Source organism: Stylophora pistillata, chromosome 4 (assembly GCF_964205215.1).
Source record: "Stylophora pistillata chromosome 4, jaStyPist1.2, whole genome shotgun sequence".
In the NCBI taxonomy this organism is placed as follows: Eukaryota; Metazoa; Cnidaria; class Anthozoa; order Scleractinia; family Pocilloporidae; genus Stylophora; species Stylophora pistillata.
Window position 1 is genome coordinate 21,729,266 of NC_142522.1, and position 25,489 is coordinate 21,754,754.

At 38.4% G+C, this 25,489-nt stretch overlaps 3 protein-coding genes across 4 annotated transcripts; 1 reads left to right on the forward strand and 2 right to left on the reverse strand.

The window, feature by feature from the left end:
• Window positions 1-93: 93 nt before the first annotated feature.
• LOC111321545 (synaptotagmin-6) lies at window positions 94-16,688 on the reverse strand. Of its 2 annotated transcripts, XM_088759251.1 has the most exons (9): window positions 16,532-16,670; window positions 15,898-16,061; window positions 7,644-7,910; window positions 5,164-5,457; window positions 4,579-4,751; window positions 3,965-4,234; window positions 3,040-3,201; window positions 2,323-2,440; window positions 94-1,663 (listed from the first exon to the last, which is right to left on the reverse strand). In XM_088759251.1, the coding sequence occupies exons 4-9, from the start codon at window positions 5,411-5,413 to the stop codon at window positions 1,362-1,364; spliced, it is 1,275 nt and encodes a 424-aa protein (XP_088615377.1). In that variant the 5' UTR covers window positions 5,414-5,457; window positions 7,644-7,910; window positions 15,898-16,061; window positions 16,532-16,670; the 3' UTR covers window positions 94-1,361. The 2 variants fall into 2 exon arrangements, with proteins under 2 accessions (XP_088615377.1, XP_088615376.1); XM_088759250.1 differs by lacking the exon at window positions 15,898-16,061 and having other exon boundaries at window positions 16,532-16,688.
• On the reverse strand, window positions 10,049-15,842 carry LOC111321546 (protein STPG3). The gene is made up of 7 exons (XM_022924460.2): window positions 14,553-15,842; window positions 14,399-14,463; window positions 13,054-13,200; window positions 12,864-12,949; window positions 11,996-12,119; window positions 11,178-11,306; window positions 10,049-10,656 (listed from the first exon to the last, which is right to left on the reverse strand). The coding sequence occupies exons 1-7, from the start codon at window positions 14,747-14,749 to the stop codon at window positions 10,529-10,531; spliced, it is 876 nt and encodes a 291-aa protein (XP_022780195.2). The 5' UTR covers window positions 14,750-15,842; the 3' UTR covers window positions 10,049-10,528.
• Window positions 16,284-24,441, forward strand: LOC111321547 (uncharacterized). The gene is made up of 3 exons (XM_022924461.2): window positions 16,284-16,367; window positions 18,727-19,232; window positions 23,736-24,441. The coding sequence occupies exons 2-3, from the start codon at window positions 18,925-18,927 to the stop codon at window positions 24,142-24,144; spliced, it is 717 nt and encodes a 238-aa protein (XP_022780196.1). The 5' UTR covers window positions 16,284-16,367; window positions 18,727-18,924; the 3' UTR covers window positions 24,145-24,441.
• The last annotated feature ends 1,048 nt before the right edge of the window (window positions 24,442-25,489 follow it).

The following is a 25,489-nucleotide window of genomic DNA, read 5'->3' on the forward strand; positions in this document are numbered from 1 at the left end:
TGTCATTTAAGATATACCAAGGGGAATTAGAAAGGTCCATGGTTCGTACAACTTCAGAAAAACAAAATTCAAGAACTTTTCAAGGACAAAAAGTGGTTTTCAAGGACTAAGTTTTATTCATAAATCTAAACCATTTACGATTGAATACACATTTGCCCATCGCTCAATTAAATTGAAAACAAAGGGAAATGAAAAACCTATCGACCAAAACATAGCCAAAGCACTACATGTTTACGTTGCCCCTTAAAACAAAAGCACATGGCGGACTACCCCACATCGGAGGCCTTGCGCATGAAATTGAGGCAAACATCTAACTTTGCATCATGTACCACTCACGTTTTATACCGACCATTTTCGCTTATTGGTCAGTTACTACTGGACAAATTTTCCCTAGCAAAATCATTTAATTCATCAGAAAAGCGATAAGGCGCACATAAGTTGCTAAATTTCAAGGACTTTTCATGACCTACTAAAGAAATCAAGTACTTTCCAAGAACTTTTCAAGACGATCGTTAAAAATTCAAGACCTTTTCAAGATTGTACGAACCAGGAAGGTCGGCGATGAAGAAGACTATAAACGGCTACAAATGACAAACTCAGCCTAAAAAATTTAGGACAAATTTTCCAAGACGAGTTCCAACTGTGATCACGAGGTAGTCTCTAAATAACGTCCAGAATTTAATGATTCCTTGAAGCCATTGTTATTTTATTTAAAAAACATTTTATGCTATAATACGGTAACTCATTTTACAATTCAGTTTGTTTAAGGTACTGGTAGGTGAAATGAAACAAGCCTGTTGTTTTACCTTTACCTTGAAAAGTAAGAGTTTGGTCTGTAAAAATGATTAAGTAAAAATTAGTTATGGCTGCCTTTGAAATGGTATTTTTAAAAAAATTATACATCTTATTTCAAAATATTTCATTTAACAAAGGTTCCTCAGTTTTTAAAAAGTTACGACAATTGCCTTGGCAATCGGCGACGCTTCCACACAGGAATAAAATGTTTTACGTACTCACTCAGCCATGCAGCTAACGGGTTTTTATTACATGCCGGGAAGGCGCCAGATGGAGGAATGAGAATGAGTGAAAACCGACCCAGTTCTCCTCCTCCTCCTCCTCCTCCTCCTCCTCCTCCTCCTCCTCCTCCTCCTCCTCCTCCTCCTCCTCTTCCTCAAGGTTCGTGGCTGAATCCTTCCTATCCCTCATTCAAATTAGACCAGCTGCGCCGACATTTCAACATCCTACGTGAAAATTTTGCGTCGCAACGAATTTCATGAAGTAGACTTCTCTGTACATGAAATACCTCTTACGACTTCTGTCTCTTCATCTTTCTCAGTTCATCCATTAGAAGACTCATTTTCCTAATAAAATTTCTTAGGGTCTTGTAACACGTACCAGTGTGCAACAGGTTTGTTGGCAGTGCGTACCTCCCGCCAGTGTCCGAGTTCTTTTCCGGTGGCGTGGGCACCAATCGACACACAGCCGATAACCTCGTTTTCATGCATGACAGATAGCAGTAGATCCACAGAGTTCATGGCGTCTACTGATATGTCGAACGAAACGGCCTCGTTAAACACAGGGTTCAGTGTCCCTTTCCTAACGGTCGTTTTCCTCTTTTTCACCCGTTTTCCTGCCATTAGCAAGTAGACTTTAACATAGGGATCTGCGAGGAAAAAAGCAAAAATTAAGAATGTTAGAAAGACTCTGCTTTCATAAGTAAATGAAAACGGGACGTGCGTCTGTTCCAATGCTGGAGATTACACGGGTTTTATAGGAAAGAACGAAGCTTGACTTTGAATGAATATTAAAAAAACAACTTGAACCGGCACGAAGGCGCGCTAGAAAAGGAGCCTTAGGTTCCACTGGACCACTTGTCAATCGACCGTCGTTTGATGTAGAACTCTTAAAGTCAAGTCAGCTTGAGCTACAGCTACTCCAAAGCAGTGAACAGCGGGCAAATTCCTCAAGATTGTTTTATGTCTTCATCACAATACAAGAATTTTTGAGATTTGTATTTCCTTTCTCCAATGGAAACTGTCTTTATTTGTGGCGGGAAATTTGAGATCGAAGAAGGTGGTTCGCACGTTACCTCATTGCCACCATGCTGGTGGAAGTAAACAATAGATATCTCATTAGCTCCTTCTGTTCGTCTACCAGCATTTAAATTTGACCCGCACTCGTCAACGCTGAGTGACAAATGAGCCTAGGTCTTCCCAGGGAAGATTTCCTTCTAGCGCGCCTTCGTCTTTAAAGGATGATCAACAAAGAGGATTACCTAGGTTACTCAACATAGTGACATATCACATCATGTATACCACAAACCTGTTCCCTTGATATTAACCGCTGGCAGATTGCGAGCCTTAATGATGACTACAGTCAACCTCTCCGCGGACTTGAGGTAACCAAGAGAGACCATCAGTTCCCCTAAAGCTACTTGTTTCTATCACAACAGGAGATTAAACAAACAACAATTATATCTTGTTTTGAGAATTCTAGACTGATAGCTTTAAGGAATGGAGGTGCAATGCATTTATTTCTTTGATAGAGCAGTGATAACGCAACTTCAGTTTTCTGTGATATCAACTGAACGACGTTCTTCAATGTCAAAGGCCTATAAATGGTTTTCCTTGCACCTTTGATACTGTCCTTGTTTAACGAGTTACGACATATCAAATGAATTCGGAATGTTGTGGACTCGGAACCAATTTCACCCGATTGTCGAAAGTAATCGATCCAGGCCAGATTGCGCCGGTTTCCATTATTACGCCGGTTTCCATGATTACGTCGGTTTCCATGATTACGCCGGTTTCCATGATTACGCTCGGAGATTGGTTAAGAAAACCCGCGCCAGCCTCTTACCCAATCAGATGGAAAAATAAAACCTATATTACAGTCGTTCCCATTTTCCCGCTTTAGAGTCCTCATCGGTTCTCACTGGTTTCCTATCATAATTAGATTCACTTTGTTCTCTTTGAGTCGTTATGATTACTATAAAGTCTATGATTCTACGCGATTAAATCCTCAAGAAGAGCATTTTACCTTAAGACTCGGTCTGATATCAGTTCGATATACGTTGTCTTGAGAGAGCGATAAATCCGCTAGTGGCAGCACCACTTGGCCTATCACTTCGTGACGTGAAGAGGTGTCAAACGAGAGGAACGTCAGCCATAGGGTTTGCAACTGGAGTTCCTTATAGGACAACTAAACATTTCATTCAAGAAAAGAATTGGAGTACAGACGACTGTGAAACGATTGTAAAGGAAGTGATATTGCAGTAAATGACTTGAACCCAGGAATAACAGTTTACTGTGCATTCTCATTGTTGAGTGAGAGTGATGCTGAAAAGGACTGTTGCCAGTAGCAATGCTGATAACTCGATAACCTAAGCGGAACTCGTTATCATCAAAGCCATTTGGTATATGATTGTTAATTGAGTGTTATGTGCCTGATGGGTCAGTTTTGCCATGATGTCATTGGCGCACGATAATACCAAATGATTACCTGCGCGTGGAGGCTATCTTTATTACCGCTGCAGGACGCACCTTTCTTCGCCCGCGGGAAGATTTGGGACGAGTCGGGGAGAGGTTTGCTAGGGGCCTGGCACTAATATTGCCAATGGTAGACCCTCTTCAGACCTTTCACGGGCTCATGTTGTAAGGCCGGCCTCATACTTTCCCGCTGGCAAAGAAAGGCTCTGCTTGCAGGCTACCAAATGATAAATGAAAAACTGATGATGCTAGTTGTCGATACTGACGCTCATTGAGGGAAGTACGCGAAGGCAGAGACGCATGCGCGTGTGCACTAAGGTTTAGATCTTTCCTCGCTGCTTCAATTCGAGCGGGAAGAAGAAGCTGTCTCAAACTGAAGGTCAAACCTGAGGAAAAGTTCAAAAAGCTGATGCAGATGTTCGGACCTAAAGTCTAAAATGAATACTAAATGTGTGTAATTTACAAAATTATTTTACCTCGAATTCGAAGGTCTCGTCAAAGCGAGGGTTGGTAGTCTTTTTGTGCACAGTAGACTGTAGCTGATGTCTGTAATCAGGGAGCAGTTGCACGATGACGTAAGGGTTACAAGGCTTGCTCCATTCCTTTCCGAGCGGCGACAGGTTCATCGCTTTCACGAGCTTTACCGACAGGATTGAACGATGCTGATCGAACTTGATTATGAAATGAGCCTGGCCAAGGTTGTGAGTTAAAGGGGAACCAGATTCGGAAGTAGAGCAGCCACTTTCCTGATGGAAAGTAAAAACAAACCAGTTAGTTACTTTGTTACTATAGCTTTTTTGAGTGCATCCTTCGTAGAAATAACGAAAGACAAACATTGGGTCGCATAATTTCTGGCTTAGAGTTTTGTTTTGATGACTTTTTTTCACGTACTCGGGTGTAAATATCGCCTTATACTTATTCAGATAGATAGTCATACTCCTCTGCATCACTACTTCTCCTGATTTCAGTTTTTTTTTTTTTTATGTATCATTTTTTACTCCTTTTGCGGCAAATATACATTCTAAGAGACGAAAAACAATTTTCATGAAAATTAGGCAGAGTAAGCGGGGAAGGTAACAAAATGGCTTACCTCCGCTACCATTGTGTAAAGACTGGGATCCAGGCTTCCCAAGTCATCGAAGAATCCTGGGGTCCCGGGCGACTTTGGAGTCAGTGGAGTTGCAGGACTACCGGATGGTGTGAAATCCGTGGGGGAACGCCTAACGAGACGGGGTTGGATATGAACCGTCTGCACATCACCAACTGGAAAATGAAGAAAGACATAAAAAAGTCATTCACGAGCAGTGTTTGAAGAAGAAACTGGACTTAGTTGTTGGATTTTAAGGGGTGCCTGATACTTAAAGAGTCGCTTTTAACGCTCCGGTATTCCTAATTTGTCAATGTGCAAGGCGGCCGCCTCAACATGCGTGCAAACGCTCTCTCCCCTCCCCCCTTTTCGATACTCTTGGAAGCGTGCAGAATGTTTTTTTTTTTAAACCATGACCCGGTCCTATACTAGAACTGACAAAGATATTTTACCCTAACTATTTCAAATCTGCACAACATGTAAGACGTTTGTTCGACAGTTAAAAAAAAACCCATTCCTAAACTCATTTACAAAAGTAAGATTCGAAAGCGCGCCCAGACATCTGACCTGTTTCTCGTGAGTTCTTACCAGAAAAAGGAGGCTGAGTTGGTGGTCTGAGTGAAGCTTCCAAAAGCTTAGGACTCGGGGATCCGTCGGTAGCCGAAGAAATTTCGAAGTCTTCCGAAGGCGTCCTCATGATATACCGGTAGCTATGAGCGCGCTTCATGTCTTGCCGGATGCTGTAAGCTTTGAAAGCCAAGAATCCGACGTAGACAAGCGTTATTACCAGCAGCAGACCAACAAGTATATAGGCTATGATCCATGACGCTAAGGACATTGTTGAAAACTTCCTTTCGCAAGTTTTTTTTTTTCTTGTATTATCTATGTCAAACCAAATTAAGAATAATGAACACTAGGTATAATCTTTATTTAGCAATAATTTCCATAAAATCCTCTTCAATACAAAATATTAACAGCGTAGAAAAACGATCCAAAATTACTCACTTTCGGCTCGCATCTACTCCTTTTTTTTTTTTTTTTTTTTTTTAATGTCAAAAAGTCTGGAAACCACAAATAACGGAGTCAAACCCGAACAGACCCAAAGTCTAATAATCTGATAAGTAAAAGCATATCTAAAACTATACAGAAAAGAGAAAGGCGAATGGCAAATCTAGAACCCCATATACAAGGCTGTTAAAAAGCATTAAACAATGTCAACACTAGGTATAAAGCTTTAATCTATCCTACTGGTTTATGGACGAAATAGTCCACGTAGGGTGTGAAGAGCAAACGAGTTGAGTGTTCGAGTGTTCTCTCGACATCTTAAGAAAAATTGACAAAAAGTGCGACAAGTTTTCCGTTTGTTTGCCACTACAATAAAATATAGTTTTTCGATCGATAAATAAGGCGCGTAAAACATTTGTTATCTTACAAAGTTAAAGAAATACTCTGAGCCTAGTATTATGTAAAAAGTAAAGTACCCAACATAAGACCCTGATCCAGACAACGGAAATTATAATCATAAAAAATTTTGTCCCATTTGTTATTTCTCTTCAACAGTAAGTTCATACCCTTTGCTTTAAGCTGGGTTTGGGGGAAGGGGGGAGGGGGGAGGGGGGAGGAGGAGGCGATAAAGGTGAGTACCTCTGTGGGTCCAAAACTGGGCCTCGGTCAGAGGCTCTGCAAGGCATTCCTACACCAAAATGGCCGACTCTTCTTTTACTTTTTTTTCGCAAACTATGCTTTTTAATTCCAATGTATTTTTCTTCCCACGTTCCTTAACACACTCTTTTATATCATAAACGGTAATTTGTTCGAGGAGATAATCAAATTGTGCAACCCTGTTCAAATCATACCCTATTTCCGGTTCATGCCAACAGAGCGGTTTATCATCACTAGTAATTCCCTAATGGTGGATATTGTATACCATCCGCTTTTAGCGCGGGCGTCGTTATTCAATATCTTTCTGCGCTAAAAATAATATTGAGCCTTAAAGTAAGACGCAGAAACCCTGATGTTAAAGACCTTTTCGCGGAAAAACGTAGTTATGAATGGGGCATTAGTGACCGCAAAGTAATCCCATACCTCTGACCGCCAAAATTATTTAAAAGAAACAAACTACTCGTTAGACATTTCGGACATCGCCTGTAAATTCCAGAGGTGAAATCTTCGACGCCCAAAGAGGGATCACGAAAATAAAGGTCAAGATTTGAGCGTTGAAAGACCGATTTACACTCAGCCGGTTTTTTTTTTTTTTTTTCAGGGCAAGTTAGCACGAGTAGGGCTCTCAAGCCGACAGCATGTTTGGGTTAAAATTTGCGCAGTTATAAGCCTTCCCATGTAAAGTTGATCCGGCTAAAATTTATTTTGCCAAGAAGTTTTAAGGACCGGTGAAAAATGTGGCATGCATAAACATCTCCCCATATTTTTGGTCTTGAAAAGTACCGAGTGAAGTCGGAAAGAAAGAAGACACAGACAAGAATATTTCAAATATGGGGTTGGACCAAGGTTGGACTGAGGGAAAAATGGAAGGCACTCAAAAGGTGATAAGCTGCAAGTTTGCTCCCTTTTAAAACTGTTCTTCTCGTTGAGGGAAATCAAGTTATCTGATCTAACTCTTATCTTCGTGGATGATTAAAAAGAGAGACAATCACTGATAGCGTGCTTCAATAATCTTGTACAATTTGTCACCCTAGCCTACTCCCCGAGAAAAAAAAAAAGAGGAAAAGAAGAAAAGTCCTCTAGGAGCTGTACCGGACGCCGCGAATTGTTTAGGAGATCAACTAAACTATAAACAAAATATGCAAAACAGTTTAAATATTTGAAAGCTCTACCTTATCCCTAGATCCAAATTATTTCTCATCGAAAATATTTTCTCTTTTCAGTCTTTTTGAAGCTCAAACTTTTCATTATTTTTTTTAGTCGTTATTTTACCATCTCACCAGTACAGCGCTAATATCCATTTGCGACTGATAACGTCATTACCGACTCGACTTCAGCTACAAAACAGTACACGTAAAATGAATTTTAACTATTGCAAAACGTATTATTTATATTCGACAACTTACCTAGATTACTAAACGTGACTCCTTCCAAACAAAGGTAGCTGTCATTCTCCACAATAAAATACAGCTGGCGTCCAAATTTATCTTCTGCTTACGACGGATTGCTTCCAAGTTCTACGGCTAACGGTCGTCAAATTATTCTCAAATATCTTTAAAATGTTACCGGCTCAAGTGATCAACTGCGCTTTTCCTTGTCAACCCATTCTCGTGTCCAGTTCTTCTTTCACAGCTATCGAGTTGGAGGGAAAATTGGATACTCTTTTCCCTACTCTGTAACAGAAGCACGTTAGCAATTATGAGGTGATCGCAACTATGTTTGCAGGCGGTATTCAAATTTGGAGCGCGTAGCCTTACAGACGCAAATGTATGTTATCTGACTTGACCTTTGCGACCTAAGGGTGTATCGGATATTGCCAAAATCACGATTTCCCGTTTCGAATGACAGAAAAAAAAAAAATAAAGAAATGATCAGAAAAACCAAGTTTATGAGCTTACGGTTTTTTTAAGTCCCCGGGGCAAGCACTTAAAGAGGCGGAAAGTTTTCTGGGTTTCAACGTCTGTGTTGACTTGTTATGTGCTGATATTTTCGCGTGGGTTTGCTTTACGCGTCACTTAACACATATAAACGGATTTCGATATTCGATTGTTTGTCTGTGGCCATCAGAAAGCTTCTTGACTACTATGTGATTAAAATAAATCGATTTCCCCTCCTTCAGTTAATGTCTACATCCTTTAGGACAAGGCTTTTATCAGGGACGAGTAAAGTTTATCTAAAATCAGCTGTAACTTGCCTGCTGCATGTTGTAATTTTAATTATTAACTAATCATTTAAATAGTATAGGTGCGACGGTTGACTATTAACGGTAAAAAGAAAAAAAAACCGATAACAGTTACATTATAATAATGGATATTACTAGAAAACAAAACATAGAACGCGTATGGGATGCTTATTACTCGGCAAACGCTTAATTAATGCACTCAAACACGGTTTCCAATGTTATACACTCATTTCAAGTACAGCTTTGGATTGTTGTTTTGAAAGCTCTGCAAAACTGGTATATCTGGCAATGATGAAAATTATACGCTTGGTTGAAGCTGACAACTGAGAAATAATATCCCAGCGGATCATTGATTTTTTATAATAATAATAATAAATTATTATTATTATTATTTTTGTTATTATTATTATTACTAGAAAACAAAACATAGAACGCGTATGGGATGCTTATTACTCGGCAAACGCTTAATTAATGCACTCAAACACGGTTTCCAAAGTTATACACTCATTTCAAGTAAAGCTTTGGATTGTTTTGAAAGCTCTACAAAACTGGTATATCTGGCAATGATAAAAATTATACGCTTGGTTGAAGCTGACAACTGAGGAATAATATGCCTGCGGATCATTGATTTTTTTGGCCTTTTTTTTTACTTTAAATTAAAATATGCAAAAAAGGAACCGTTTAATGTGACAACTGTTTAACTCAACTCTTTCTTAAAATCCATCTGTAAGAAGGGAGGAAACATTTTGATTAACACCACCTTAACCCCTGAATAACCCACCGAGAAATCTAGAAATACTCAAAATTCTTGAAAAACCTCGACCCATAGGTGCCTCAACGAACCCTTGGCTTGGAAAACCGTTATCAGATGGTAAGTGAGGGAACCAGAGACTTTTTTTTAAACCTTCAGAAAAGCCGCGAAGCACAATACCTAACTAATCAAAATATTCGCTCCGACGAAGGGCTAACGCTCTAAACGTCAGCTTTTGTAATCGTTACGGTGGCCAATATACCATTTCAACTTTGCTGATATATCTAAATTATAATCAAAACAAGTTCAAGAGGGGGTTTACCAAGCAAGAATTAGCGGGCGAAAATGTAAGAAAAATACTATAAAAACCGCCCCGGCATATTTGTGAGCTTTCTTATTCGACTAAGATAAAAATCAAAGGCCCTTTACAGCAAAGCAGTGGAGATAACAACTGATCTGTACAATTTGCTTAGTATATGACTAAAGTATTATTTATCTTTCAGATTTAGTAAAATGCACAAATATTGTTGGATCCCTTTCGCCTTTGTGCGACTGACAGCGAACCAAGGATCGCAAGTACAGATCAATCTCAATGAAGACAAGGAGATCTGTAACACGACTCCACAGCCACCTTTTTGACTGAGGGGTTTGAAAATTGCATACATTATTAAGATCCATCAGCTTCTTTGAGCCGTAGTTTTATTTCCGGAAATTACCGAGGTGGTCAAGGCACATTCGAGAATCTTCGGAAAATCTGACGTACTTACCAAAGAATGTAGATACACGAGTCAGTAGCAATGCGTGTATAAATGAACATTCAAAACTTCAGTCAGTGCAGTGTAACAAGTGTAACAAGTGTAATTCAGAAATTTGACCTCTTTGTTGTGTTTGTTATCTTTATTTTAAAATAATGTTTTAAGAAAAACGTATTAGTAATTCAAATTCTGTACGAAATTAGCTACAAAATTTATCAACCTGCATTGTACATTAATAATCAGTATTTGACCTATGTCACCCGTTTGGAGTATAATTACACACGGAATTTTTAAATACACTCTACACACAGTGATAAAAATATAATCTTTGTTTTACAATAATCTGAATTTGTTTCGCGACATGGATTGTCACGCCAATATCGTGTTTGTTCCAGAATGTAGAAATTGCGTGACGAAAACGCTAAGCACACTGCATCAACAACAGATGTAAAGCGATACTGCATGTCTTACATCAAAAGCCAAGCCTTTAACTCGCTTATGGCAAATGCCATGGTGATGAAAAAGTATTGTTCCTAGAAGATGAAAGGCGTAGTTGATCTGGCAGTGTCCACATACTCACTAATACAATCTTTTCCACGTCCCTCAAAAGGTACAGTTATGAGTGTTTCCAATCTCCCTTGGTGTCCTTGACATTGTGAAGGCTGGAGCACAGCGCTTGGAACTTGTGCGATAGATATGAGGGTTGTATGATCCAGGACCTGGAACAGGCTCTGGTGAAGAAAAATTATAGAAAAGCAAGGTACACATAAGTTATTTCGTCCAATATTAGTTTAAGTAAAAACAATTACTGCTATACAGGTACAGAGTGAACAAAGCTGTCAATAAGCCATTAATAAAATATCTAAGAGAGTTTGTCAATCAGTCAGCCAACCAGTCCTCTGGTTATTTGGTTAATTATTGGTTTGCATTCTGTCCTACAAACAATTGGTTGCTTGCCAGTCAGCCAACTAGCCACTCAGTCTATTGTTCAGTCAGTCAGTCAGTCAGTAAACCAGTCAAGCAGTCCCAATTGGTCACAACAAGTTCTTTAGAAGCTACATTGTAAACAAACTTAGTGAGTTAGTCAGTCTGTAAATTAGTCAGTCAGTTGGCCAGCCAGGTAGCCAAACAATTAGCTTGACTAAGGCATTCAGTTGATTAGTCAGGTCAATCAAGTAAAGAAAATGGTAACAAACATATACTGTGTTCACAAAGTAGTCCTTGGACAGAAAAGTAACAGAAATAAACTGACCCCTTGCCATCCAAAACACTGTTCCACCTCGTCTACCTTGCTGAATTGAATAGGATGGTGATTTATTCAGCAACTTCTCTTTTGCTTTGCTGTGGTTGTATTGATTTGGGGCTGGTTCATCTCCTGAACCTGTTCAGTAAAGGTGTCAAACTTGTAGTTTAATTAGTTTATTAGCTTTGCCAAGCGGCAGGGATACTGCAATGGCTTGCGCCAATTACTGCGGGCCCAGTAAACCCACCCATTCCACCCCAGGGGAGGACATCAATCACACAGTAATCTCGTGCGTGGGAAATTAACGTCTCCCACCCCAACCTCACAGGAGACGGGACCTCCATTTATTCGTCCCTATGCGAGAAGACTAGAATATCTAACCATTTCTTGATGTTATAGAAAGGTAGCAAATTCTTCTCAATTATTTTAAGACCTTGAGTGTTAGTCCGGCCGGGGCTCAAACCCTCAACCTCCCGCACAACAGTCCAGCGCATTATCCATTGGGCTAACTGGGAGGCGGTTAAGACAATGCATCTCTGATCCTCATGACTTGTTTATCCAGCAAATGGGTTTTCACAGATGTTTTATACCCTTGCAGGAGCTTAAGTCAATATAGACTTTTAACCACAAAGTACAACGTAATTTTCTTTTATTTAAAAGTTGTGTTTCAAAAATGAAGATGAAGATGTAGATGTAAAAAATTGAGGACTGATGATTCCACTTACATGTACATTTTAATACAAAGGGTGCATATATATATTTGGAACAAATGAAAGTTCTTCTTGCAATAAGCATTTGATACACATGCACAAAGTATGAGATCCCACCTTTCTTGGATATAGAGAACTCCCGCCTCTTGCCAAATGTATGTGAAGGTGACTGAGATAGAATGAACTGTGGACTGCCCACAGTATTTCTTGAGGTATAATGAGCAGGAGATGGCCAGGTATACTGTTAGGGTTGTAAAGAAATAAATTAAAGAAAGAAACAAAAAAAACAAAGCAGAGTCGACACCACTCATAGTAACTCTTCACATATGTTTAGTGGTCATAAACAATTGATAATCCATTAACTCCCTGGAGTGACCAAGAGAGAATTTCTCCTTACAGCACCAATACAATATCAAGAAGACAAGTGATGACAATAAAGAAAAATATCAACTTGGGGATTATTAGTTGATCAGATACCAAATTCTCCAAAGTAACATCATAAGAATTGTATGACAGGCAGTAGAGAGAATTACTAATGAGATCTCCAGAGTGAAAAGGTGACTTTTGTCAGTGTACATGTATGGGCAACATAAAAAAGTCCATTACTTCCTTAATTGAAATTTAACAACAAATATATGAAATACATATATATTTTCAGGTCTGATTTTCACTATTGCTTAAATAGTGCTTTACTGCGAAGGATCGTGCACATATACGTTAATTGAAATGTGTCAGGAAAATAGAATTTTGGTATACATATCATTAATTGAAATGTGTCAGGAAAATAGAATTTTGGTATACATGTCATTAATTTTCTTTTACATTGTCTTTTGTCTTGAATTGTTTCAAATCATACAGATTTATATTCCTTTCTAGGATTATGAGTTTTTTAAAATACTTTAATTATGAAATTAAACTTGTCTCTGCTAAGATAGTTTATCATGTAGCCATCCTTTTTTGAACCATATACCATCTTGATTCTTACCCTGCTATCAAAGTTTGTTCTAAATGTCCAGATATCTGGACTAGCAATCCACTGTTTGCTCCAAGCTACTCTGTCACCTCCTCTATCTGCACAAATGGAGCAAAACAAAGATAAATGCCAAAATATGATCAAATTAATTCACATGTGCCAGCCCTAGAGAAAAGTATAAAAACTGAACATTAACGTGTACCTCTTTCTGGTTGTGTCTTGGGTCTCATTGTATAATGTGGTGATGAAGTTTCCCATGGAAGACTTGCAGGTGGGTCATAACTTGTAGGCTTAGGACCTGTCAGATCCAGTTGCAGTGGAGGACGAGACTGCAAGCATTCCTCGAGACCTAGTATGAAGCCAAAATCAATCCCAGTCAGATAAAGAATATTTTGCTTAACATAGATAAGGTACTGGCCTCTACAAATCTTAAATGAGAGACGTTTTATTTCAGATTAGTCTCCTATCCTTCTTCTCACTCAAATTTGTTTGATAAGGTGATCTTGCTATATCCAAAGAAAAACAACAATAACAACAAAAACAAAACCATCTTGCTACAAAAAAATCAAATTCTTTTAATGAAGAAAGTACATCAACTTGACTTCCCTAATTTAAATGCAAGATATCCAAATACACTGGAATGCAAACAGTTTTGTTAACTACATGGCAATCAATAAGATTTCTTTTGTACATATATGTACCTGAGAGACTCCCTTGTGATCTAAGCATCTGAATTTATATCTTATAATTGTTCATAAAAACCCTAGAAATATTTTCGTACATCATTTAAGCATCTGGTTATCAAATGGAATGTCAGACAACTCGCCCCCAATCTTCTGACAACTGGCCCCCAATACAGAAACACTTATGTTACGTTGAACAAATATATTTTTATGCTCATAAAGTAATAATTTCTTTAAAGCGGAGGAAAGTTTGCTTTTTAAAGTACAGAAAGCTTCAAAACAAAAAACAAACAGTTAGATCTGTTTCACTTCAGCAACTTCAAATGTTATGCCTGGATTACAAAATGGTCACGTTCATGTGTTTACGCGATCGTTACAATCGATCGCTACAAACGTAAGTCTCGGTTTCATAATGTACTTTAAAAAACAACCTTTCTTCTTTCAAGAAATTATTACTTTATGAGCATAAAAATATATTGGCCACAACGTAACACAGATGTTTTCATGTTGGGGGCCAGTTGTCTGAAGATCGGGGGCGAGTTGTCTGGGGCTAATTGTCCAAAGGGCGAGTTGTCCGGATACCATCAAATGTAGTGTTGGGAATCCGAAATAAAACAAACGAACAAATACACAAACAAAGGTTCAAAATGCCTAGAGGAAAGCAGTGTCAATGATCAATCTTAAGTATCTGACTGAAGGATGTAAACTAGAGAAATAAAACGGATAAAAATAGACAAACAAGAAATATTTTTGTAAGGCTCATTGCATGCAGGTACATGCATCTTAAAAAACCTTGTATCAATCAAAACTCTCAAAAATTAGTATCATTATAAAAATAGTGTCATGGTTTCATCTTATTCTTACTTGCAAAAGTTTCGTCTTCCTTTCCCTCGGTCAACACACTGGGAGCATTCTTGGAGTGACCTCTTCTACAATGAAAGCGTTGAAATTCGTTGAAACAATGCCAAAGTTTCGCCACAAAGATTAAACTCAAATACAAGATAACTGTGAAACTCACCTTCCAACTAAGCTCACTGTGGCCAATTTGACAGGGACCTTGGGTCGGTATGACTGCGTTATTGTGCTAACTGGTGGTGAAATTGTTGGCAACGCTGGAATGTGCGTTTTAGCCTTCAGTGGAGATGGCGCAAATGTGTAGGTAAGTTTGCCTACCGCCGACTTGGCGGCTTTCGGCAACGAACTAAAAGCTGGCATTAGGTATTCTCTGCAGTCCACATCACTCCAGACTCAGGAAGAGAGTTTCTTGGACAAAAAATGGTCAAAAGTCGTCTTTTCGCTGACAAATGCACACCACACCCCACTTGTATGCAACTATCAACAAGACGTCAAGAGCGTCTCCAAGGGAAGTTACGTGACAATGAGGCGCGTAAGTACTGGAATGGAGTTTTGGGAGAAACGGATCGAGACCAATGGAGACACCCACCGGAAGGGAGGTGGTGCAATTTAATAAGCTTCATTGAGGTTTTTAGAGGGGCGCTCACACATTTGTACGCTCCAAGAGTCTTAATGTAAATATCTTGAATTTTTTTCCTTCAGGCAGTCAAGTGATGGGAAAACGAGAGCAACACACGCATAAAAGCTAATTTGCGTCTTTAACATACGGCATGTGCGGCGGATTTAAATTCAGGATAATTGGTTATATCAACTAAGTTGAAATTGTAAATTAGCCACCGTAACGAATAAAAAAGCAAAAATTAAATTCAGTCTGACCGATTTGAGTCTGAGACAACATGACTCCTAATATCAGAGTTGACAAGTTTGCAATTTTCTGTACATTACAAGAGAGACAGTGGGTTACCACACGAGCTGTGCGCTTCGGATAAGTTTAATAACGATATCGTAGAAGCTTCGTACGAAAAGGGTCTTGGAAACCATACCCAAAGGGTGAGATTTAAAGAGCGATGATATTGGTTAGCGTCAAGGATAACTAAAAAATTCAATATAATTTGCAAATTAACAGTTGTTAAAAGATTCCTCAAGCATGTCCGAGTTTGACGCCATGAGTTTGTTTGTAGCGTCGAAAAGAAAAAAAGCTCTTTCTTCTCATTCAGACAATAGGTTTGCTAATAGTTGGGGGCTCGGCAATAGTTAGGGATCATTTCTATCAATAGTATAAGACATTAAAAATCGTTAAAACACTTCTATAACAAATAATAGTGCAGAAATTACTGGGAAGCTATATATACTAATGGCTTCAGACTACCTGAGCTAATATCTGTTCAAATTACTATTGAGCTAACGGCACTGAGGTTACAATGCAAATAATAAAAGGATGCAAACATCGATTAACAACTGATACGTGATAACCTCACTGCACGCACTTGGATAAGCTGTTTTCTTACCCTTAACAGTGTTGTTCCTGATGATTCTACTTAATTTCCCGAGGCCTGTTATCCTTCTAAATCTTCTGTAAGCTTTTTCAGAAGCCAAACATATCGCTACACGTCTGTTTTCAGTTGATTGAGCAAAGAATTTTATGCTTCATGGACGAATGTTAAATCAGAACCTAATAAAAATACAGCTTTAACATAAACGCACCTTTAAACTGTTTGTATCTAATGCACTTTTTTATTTTCTTTCTTCACTCTGGTATTATAGTGCACTCGTATAAAGCTTCCTAAGCGTTCGTTCACTGATTAATGCGTATCCCTCGATACACACTTTTTTACGGTCCACTTGCCTTACAAGTTTACCTCAGTTATGTTAAGCACGAGGGCTTTAGTTTTGTGCGACTTAAGCAGGTCTCGATTGAGTGAAACCTACTGCTTATTCCTTTTTAAAAAGCTCAGAAATACAGCGCTGGGCGGTATTGGTAAGTGCCTTTTGGCGAAAAGTGACCGTTAAACCGAAACACCCATACCATGTTTAGTTAAGGTTTAAGCCACCCATGCTTCTAATTTAAAACGTCTAGCGGTTTAACCAAATATTAGCGACCAGTCTCTGAAAATAAAAGTCAAAACAACACAATGTTCTTACCGCAAGGCGTCAAAACAACGTCTCTAAATATCGGCCAGTGATGAAAAGGACAGAGTTAAGATTTTTTCCAACGGGCAGCAAATGTACTTGTGAACGCCAATTTTCGAAGTCAACCGTGACAATAAGACTCTGGTAGTAATACACTTATATTCATGCAAATGGATTTTTAATGTCCTACAATGCAAAACAACGCTGAAGAAAACCTGTGAAGCATGGAGAAATTATTACATCCTTAAGCTATATTAGGCAGCAAATTCAAAGGCTGTTTGTCGAGTACTTAGTCACCGTGAAGAACATCTTTTTTTCTCTCTTCTTCCTTTCCACTTCTGAGCTTAAGAATGTCGTCTTAAAACTTATATTTTGAATTCAAAAAACATTTATACTGATTATTTTTTCCTTGAGATTTAAATCTTTTAGTTGTCATACTAATTTATTTTGGTTGGATTAATGATGCATGTCAGTTTTAGAACCACATGCAAAATTCAGTGGATTTCATGTTTTAGATACAAGCTAAATTCACTCTTCTTTTAGTGATCAATGAGGGCTGGTACCCTTTTCAACAAAACGTGTTTTCCACATTTAAATTTAGTCTGACCGATTCGAGACTGGATAAGTAATGTGTACCATAACATCCCAAATAATAGACGTTAGGAACTTTTTATTTCAGATAAGCCCACAACAGAATAACAAAGGTGAAGGGTAGGGGAGGGGGGAGGCGGGGTTGAGAGGTAACAAGAGATGATATTCATACCGAATGCGGGAGGATCCATATTGGCTAGCGTCATCGATTTTTAAAATATTCAAATACAATTTTCAAATTGATAGCTATGGGAAGTTTTCTCTCGTACACAAATTCAAGAAGCAGCCGCCCACGCGGCCTTGAATGTCTCTTAAACAAGTTTCACTGCTGTGCTGTAAGAAAATTTGGCTTGGGTGTGGCTGGAGAACCTAAAGTCTCAAAAGTGATACTGGTTATGAAAAGCAAGTATCAACCATGAAAAATTTTTCTCCGTGGCAACTACTAAATAGATATCAATAAAATAAAATTAATCCAAATAAAGATATGAATTAATGCACGAATAACTAAATTTAGCGTATTCCCGCCGGCTACCTCGCGCAACACAAAAGATCGAAATTGGTGCAATAACCTAGTTGACCTATTGGTAGATAAATCAACAACCAAATCGACATGATACTGATTTCAGACTGCACTGAAAAATATAAAGACAGGATGTGCTCTCTTAAAAAGATAGTCTGTAAACCGTTGCAGGGATACAATAGACCACTTTCATAAACTGGGCTGCCATATTAATATTCTTTTGTTGAAATTTAAATCAGCCCTTCTGGCCTCGTTCTCCAGTACAAAATTCAAAAGAATATATTATCTCAAGCGAGGCCAGAAGGGCTAATTTTTAAAAACAAAAGAAATATTAAAAACAAAAGAATATTAATCCGGCAGCCATTTATGAAAGTGGAGTCTATAGACCTGATTAAGTAGTCTATAATAATGAGCTCAAACTATCATTGGCTTGTAGTCAGGGCCAACATCTCTTAAACTGAGATATCAAACTTTGCACGTAGGACACCTACTCAAAATTCTAGAAAATTGTTACTTTTTCTCAATTAAACACAGACACAATCACAGAACCTAAAAATTTCGCTTCAAAATGACGAAATAAAGATACTGATGCCTTTCTCACTTTAGATTATAGATAATGATCAAAGTGTTAACTCACTAAGGTGAACTGTGCTAAGGACAGTACGATTACAATACACAGGTTAATAGAAATGGGAAAGGGAAGCTTTAACGTTCTAAAAATAATATTTGTTGGACAAGCAGCTGCCATAGTTAAAAGAAATGACTCGTTAAGGAACCCGACAGATTTTCTTGTTAGATATTTTTGTTAGGCTTCCTTGGACCTGCTGACCATGTAAAAATTTCAATTATATTCCAGAGAAACAAGCACCTTGAATTAGTTCGGCTCGAAACATATAAGATAACAAGCAGCTTGAGTCCTATTTTCTAACGGAAGCTCAATCAATGACAAAATTTGATTTCCTTCAACAATGCATCAGAGGGTAGAAATATATAATTAATTTTCATTGCTGAAGTTATGGAAAGTCTACCTCATTTTTTAATTTCACAGTTTTGGAACATCATTTCTATCTTTCCATGTAATTGCTTATTTTAACAGGAAAGCCATTGTTAGGGTGTTTTCCTCTTGGCTCCACACGCAGTCTGTGCCATCAGCTTTATTAAAATGACCGTACCATGATTTTCATTTAAAATCTTTGCGCTCACCGGGTTTCCTCACTGGCGTATTACACCTTAAAGATTAGGCTAAGGTTGCCAAATCTTCTTGGAAGGTGTCTCAAGGCTTCGAATTGGCTATATGGCTCTGGCGGGGAGAAATACACTGAGAACTCGCCTCAGACGATTTCCTCAAGATGTTCGAGAGGAGCTTAACGGGATTGTACCCCGTAGCTCTTGGCAGGCGCTGACAAGAGAATTTAGTATAAATATGTACACTGCTTTGAAGCCTGAAGCACTTGATCTCATCCCCAATCTCGTTGATTGCAGCTATGAAGAGTTTCGGGAAGATGTGAGAGAGCGGATGGAGATTTTGAAGGAGATGGATACAGGAGATAATCAGTCATTCAAAGGGAAGAGCAAAGTTGGATTCCACAGCTATTTTTACAGGTATACATAATTTTACTCCATTATGCATTCTCTTTGTGGATTGAAACTGACAAGAAAGGAAGCTTTGAAGTGTGCTAAAATCCAAAAACCGTAGTCATACTACGATCTAACTGAAGCAAAGCGATCATGGTTGTTGAATGGAAAAGTTTATCACAATCGGCGAACCATTTTTACTACTATAATTTGCACGGCATAATCCGTAGACACTAATGTTCACGAAATCAGATTGCTCTGCTTTAGATATCCACATTATGGGCCAATAGACAAATCGATAAAGGCACTTTAAAATTATTGCCCCGAATCCTCCCAACTTCCCCTGACAACATGAATCATAGTGGAACCCCCCGGAACCTAGAAAAGTCAGCATATTTAAAGTGCACTTAACCCCTAAATTTTTTTTTCGTTTAAAAAAATCTTCATGCTTTGGTGAGTATCTCTTCGAAAAAAATTTTGGATTCGGTCAAATCCTTGAATTTTTGTGCCCCGTTGAGGTTCGGAAAATCGCATTAAAATCACCGCCATTTTGACTCACGACCGCGTTTCAAGGATCAAGAGTTTGGCGACTAATGTGACGTCACTTCGAGAACCCAACAATCTGTATTTCACGCCATTTTGCACAGTTCACCGGTTATGTTTGGAAGGTTAGATCGATATTGGTCGCAAATATGCCGCAGAATGAATCTAGTGCTAGAAAGGCTTTCGCAAGTCGACGACTGGCTGAGAATTCCTTGGTCTTCTCGAAGTGACGTCACAAGTCTACTCTCCCCAGATCTCCATTTACGCGGTCGTGGTCCATTCGGATCTCGACTTCAACAGGGCATAAAAAAATGAGGGTTTAACCAAATCCAACAATTTTTTTGAAGAGATACTCACCAAAGCAGGAAAATTTTTTTAAGTGAAAAAAAAATTTAGGGGCCAGGTGCACTTTAAACATAACAGGTAACAAACTCGAATACTATGCAGAAAACAAAAGGGAACAGCTGGGAACTGAACAATAAAATATCAAACCTACAACTCAAAAAATAACAAATATTTCGCTGAAAATACCAAGCTGATAATTACTTATGCCTACCGAAAAAAACTCAAACTCATAACAATGAATACGAATGCTCCAGAGGCACAAACACAATAACGCAAATTAGAGGACACGGCAGAATTTTTCGTAACAAGTAGGGAACGTAGCTCCCGGTGTTGTTGTTTGGCCTCGATTACAAAAAGATGCGGGCATCTGCAAAATTTCCTTTAAGAAAATTTTTAAACTTCTCAATATTTCAACCACCGGATCAAAATGTTAGTGAGTTTGTTGCCTCAATGCGAAACATATTGACTATAGTCACTGAAGAGAATAAGATCTGCTATGTTATGGGCGACTTTAATTTAGAGCTCTTACGCCATGAACAACATTCATTCACGGTAGAATTTGTCGAACTAATGTTTTCTCACCTGTTTTATCCTCTCATCCCAAAGCGGCAAACCCGCCTCACTTCTAACACCGCTTCTCTCAATGATAACATTTTCACTAACAACATTACTTCATGTCTGAAAATGGACTAATAATTAATGACTTATCAGACCACTTGCCAATATTTTCCCTATGTTATAGTTATTTTAATGCACCTACAAAAAAAGAACGCATCACTGTACAACGGCGACTTTAAACCGGAGTACGTTAAAATTTTCGCGCCTCGTTATGTCATTGTACCAAACATTGTACCAAATTCTGCATATGACTCTCTTGCTAATAAATTCAGTGAACTATCTGATGAAAACTTTCCAATTAAAATCATGCAACGTAAGCGCCTCGAAACCATTGACAATCCTTGGCTTACTAAAGAAATGGCTTACTAAAGAATGGCCTACTTATGAAATCTATTAGGAAGAAAGCAAAACTGTACCAAAAGTTCAGTCTTAAAAACCCAAATATTGGTATGAAAAAGCGTACAAGACCTTCAAAAACAAGTTAAATCATCTCATCAGAATAACGAAAAGAAATGATTATGATCAAAAACTTGACCCTCTAGAAATGATCTCAAAGCTACATGGAGAATACTTAACAAGGTAATTAATAAACGAAAGCTTAAATTAAACTATCCGGCCTGCTTTAAGAACAATGGCAAACTTACGTCTGATCCAGATTCTATTGCTTCGTAATTTAGTAGCAAAAATAGCACCCTCCAGTGTGAACTTTGAAGACTATCTAATGAGTCCTCTGTATCAACCCTTGGAGTTTCAGCCGCTCGTTAGTGAAGAACATAAAGAAATAGTTCAAACCTTCGCTATTGGTAAAGCCCCTGACAACATTCCCATGAGAATTATTAAACTCACCCTTGACATTATTGTTGAGCCCTTAAAACTGAAAAAATTGAAAGGATTATTAACCTCTTTAGAGAGTGGGTGTTCCCAGACACCCTTAAAATAGCAAACGCTCTTCCCATATTCAAATCTGATGATCCAGAAAGGAAAGAAAATTATAGGCCCATCTCCATTCTTCCAGCCTTCTTTAAACTTTATGAATGAGGAGTAATTCATAATCGTTTGAATTTACGGCAAATATCTAACGGACTTCAATATTTTTTAAAATAACCAGTTTGGTTTTCGCAGACATCACTCCACTTGTATGGCCTTAATTCAATTGGTAAATAACATCACTTCTTCGATAGACAACTAAGAAACAACTGTTGGAGTTTTTCTTGATCTCTCCAAAGCCTTTGATACTATTGATCACCATATACTGCTCAAAAAGCTTCATCATTATGCAACAAGAGGACAAACCTTCGACTGGATCTCCAGCTATTTGACAAACAGGCAACAGTTTGTCCAATCTGGCACAACTCGTTCACGACTGGAACCTATAACATGTGGAGTCCCGCAAGGTTCAATTTTGGGCCCCCTGTTGTTTATAATCTACATCAGTGACCTCCCAAATGCATCGGATATGGTAAAAACTCTTTTAAGTGCAAATGATACTGGTCTTTTTAATTCTCATAAAGATCCCAAGCAGACTATATCCGTTATGAACTGCGAATTAACGAAGGTAATGTGCTGGCTTAATGCTCATAAACCATCGTTTAAATTTGCAAAAACTAATTATTCTTTTTCGCCCACAGCAAAAACGCACTATTATTAATTATAACATCACTTTTGACAATATTAGCATGGAGCAGGTTGAGTTAACAAAGTATTTTGGAGTTTTTTGTTGATCAGCATCTCTTGTGGAAGCAACTTATATCCCACACTGCTAAAATGATATCGAAAACTATTGGAATAATAAATCTCGTTTCTTTCTTTCTTCAAAATCTTTACTAACCTTATACCATACTCTAGTGTATCTTTAGCTCAGCCATTGTAGTGTCAACTTATCCTTTTAATTTAAACAGGCTTTACCTCCTGCAGAAACGTATAGCAAGAATTATAAGTAAAGCCGAATATCTAGCTCCTACTGCGCCCTTGTTCTACAATCTTAATATCCTTGATATTTATAACATCAATGCTTTCCTTGTAGCTTGTTTCATGTACTCCCATTATAATGACCTCCTCCCTAATGCTTTTGATACTCTTTTCTCTACTCATCATCAAATTCATAAATACGATACACGGATTAATTGCAACTATCGTCCACATTATTGCAGCACTAATATCAAGCGGTTTACGATCTTGCACCGAGGTCTAAAGGTTTGGAATTCTCCACCTTGTGATCCTATCCTATTCCATCGATTCTCCATCTTTAAGAATTCACTTAAAAAAAATTCCTCATTGACAGAAAACTAAATTAAACTAGCCCGTCCGTAGTTAGCAAATCTATCTTCTACATCGTGTGAGGAACCCAGGTCTGATAAGCTTCTACCTTCTGCTGGGCTTCCTCGCCACACAACTTATAAATGTAGATTTGCATAAATGTAGATTTGCATAAACGTAGATTTGTATAAATTTAGATTTTGTAAATTGTAAATTTATCTAGTTTAAGTATAGATTGTTGTGAAATAATATTATTATAGTTATTATTTTAGATTGCTGTAATCAACTGCAACTTATTTGTGTGTGTGTGTAAGTGGCAAATTATAAAATAAAATAAAATAATAAATAAATGCAGTCCGGCCAAGGTTGCCGCAAATAGTCTAGGAGCAGAGTCCCTCAGAACAGCTTAATTCACAAACCACCTCACAAAAACGGTTTGGTTCCATATTCTTAGAGAGCAATGGAACCGCTCGACCAATGAGATTGCTGGAAACTCTTTGTTCAGCTCTGAAATTATACTAAAATTGAGTAATAAATGTACCTATTGGTATGGGCTTATTTGAAATTTCTAACCATCTCCACCTCCCATGTCAATTCCAAAAACAATTATTTCCCTCACTATTTCCGTCACGTTGTTGTTTGTCATTTTTGTACCTTTTTACTTGCTTACTGTCCCTTCTTGGTATTAGGCGCCAAGATTATTGTACTTACTCGATCGGATTCATCAACCGCTCTAACTGGAATGGAATTTTGCTTTCCCTTTTCAAGGTTTTGGCTTGTTGGTCAGCGACGTCCGGACGGTCTGTACGACATCGTGTTTGCCCACATTGCCCGAAAGGAAGAATTTGATTTATTTCTTAGCCTGAAAAAAATCATGAAGGGTTCGGCTCATGCGACAGCCACAGCTCCTCCTATAGTTGCAGATCTAGTGGCCCGACTTTCTAAGCGGACGTGCGAGTATGTTCTTGCTGGTATTATTGGAGGGGATGAGGATGAAACACCATCACAACCAGAACCAACTAGAGCACTAACCAATGAACCGTCAGGAAGCCCTTATACTGACCTCACTCAGCACCTGGGAGACCGCCTCACTGATTATGAAATGGTAGAGGACCTCATTGAGAGAGGAATGCTGGCAGAGAGGGAGGATGGTACACTGTACATCCAACTCGAGTGAGAAAGTTGAAAGGGAAAGCAAGTTGTATTGTTTGCAGTGACTGTAGCATTATAGCATGTTACTCAATATTGCACACCAACCCAAAGACGTAGTTAAATTTCAATTATTATAATGCTTAGTGTGAGTGGTACAACTATTTAAGAGATAACTTGCACGTATCCGTTATAATCATCAATGTATCAGTAAAGCGGCGAAAGGTTTCATTGTCATGTTTGTATTTTCCGATGCAATCGAATTTACTTTGCCATAAAGTAGAAGTGCGGTCTTCTCTTAATAAAACTTATGTTAAAATGGTAAGGATCGATATGTGACATGGAGTTTATTAACAAAGAGAGCTCGAAACCTTTGTCCACTTCTCACCTTGGTTGATGTTAACCTCCTTCTTAAGGTACAATGTAAGGTGTATTGACAGCATTTCGCACGATTTCAGAAAAATTCCCCTTCTCCCAAGTTTGATGACACAATGACAGATACCGCAATGAGTAACAACTTGAAATAAGCAGACATACTACAATTAAAAAAGAAACACCTTGAGGTATTATCGTTCGAGAACCGATGAAGTCCTACCAGAGTTTCAGACAGGTTTTTAAATCAACCACCTTCATATTAAGAAAGTTTCGTAAGCGCTGGTAATAAATTGCTTAAGTGTAACCCTCTTCATAGTTCGCCGGAGATTTCACCGTCCGCCAAACCTCGACGATAGAGAAAATCGCAAACCGAGACCCCTTCGTCAAATTATGTTTTCTAGTAGACAGAATCGGGCAACACAAAATAACCCAAACTTTTTTGAAGAAATATCATCGCTAACAACAATCCTTCCATAGCTCCACATCTACATCTCGATTCTCTTTTAATGTTTCTGAGCTGCGCCTATTTTACAGTAGTATTGTTAATGATTTTAGGAACTTTCTTTTATCCGAACGGTAGAGGCGAACGCCGGGCAAGGGCGTGGGGCGAAAGTGAACAAATCCGCCAAGTCCTCTATCGTCGCCTCTTTTGGGACCTCAACACGCGATAACGGAGAAGTTTTTAAACAGAGTTTTTTAAGGCGAAGAAAAATTTTCAATGGCTTAAATGATTTAAAATGGAGAGCATTCTTTTTTAAGTACAAAGTTTAAGTTAAAGTCCCGTAGAACGGTGCGAACTTCACAGCACGGATCACACCGTCAATCCCGTCACGAAATCGCCGTAATAGCTCCAGAGACAGGAAGACTAAACGTGACTTTATTCGAACTATTTCCTTCATGGGTAACAGAGCAGGGAACTTTGAGCTTCTTTATCGAAGTTCGTGCCAGTGTCTGACCACAAAGTTTGGCGTGGAAATTTTTTTAATTGTTCAAACAGC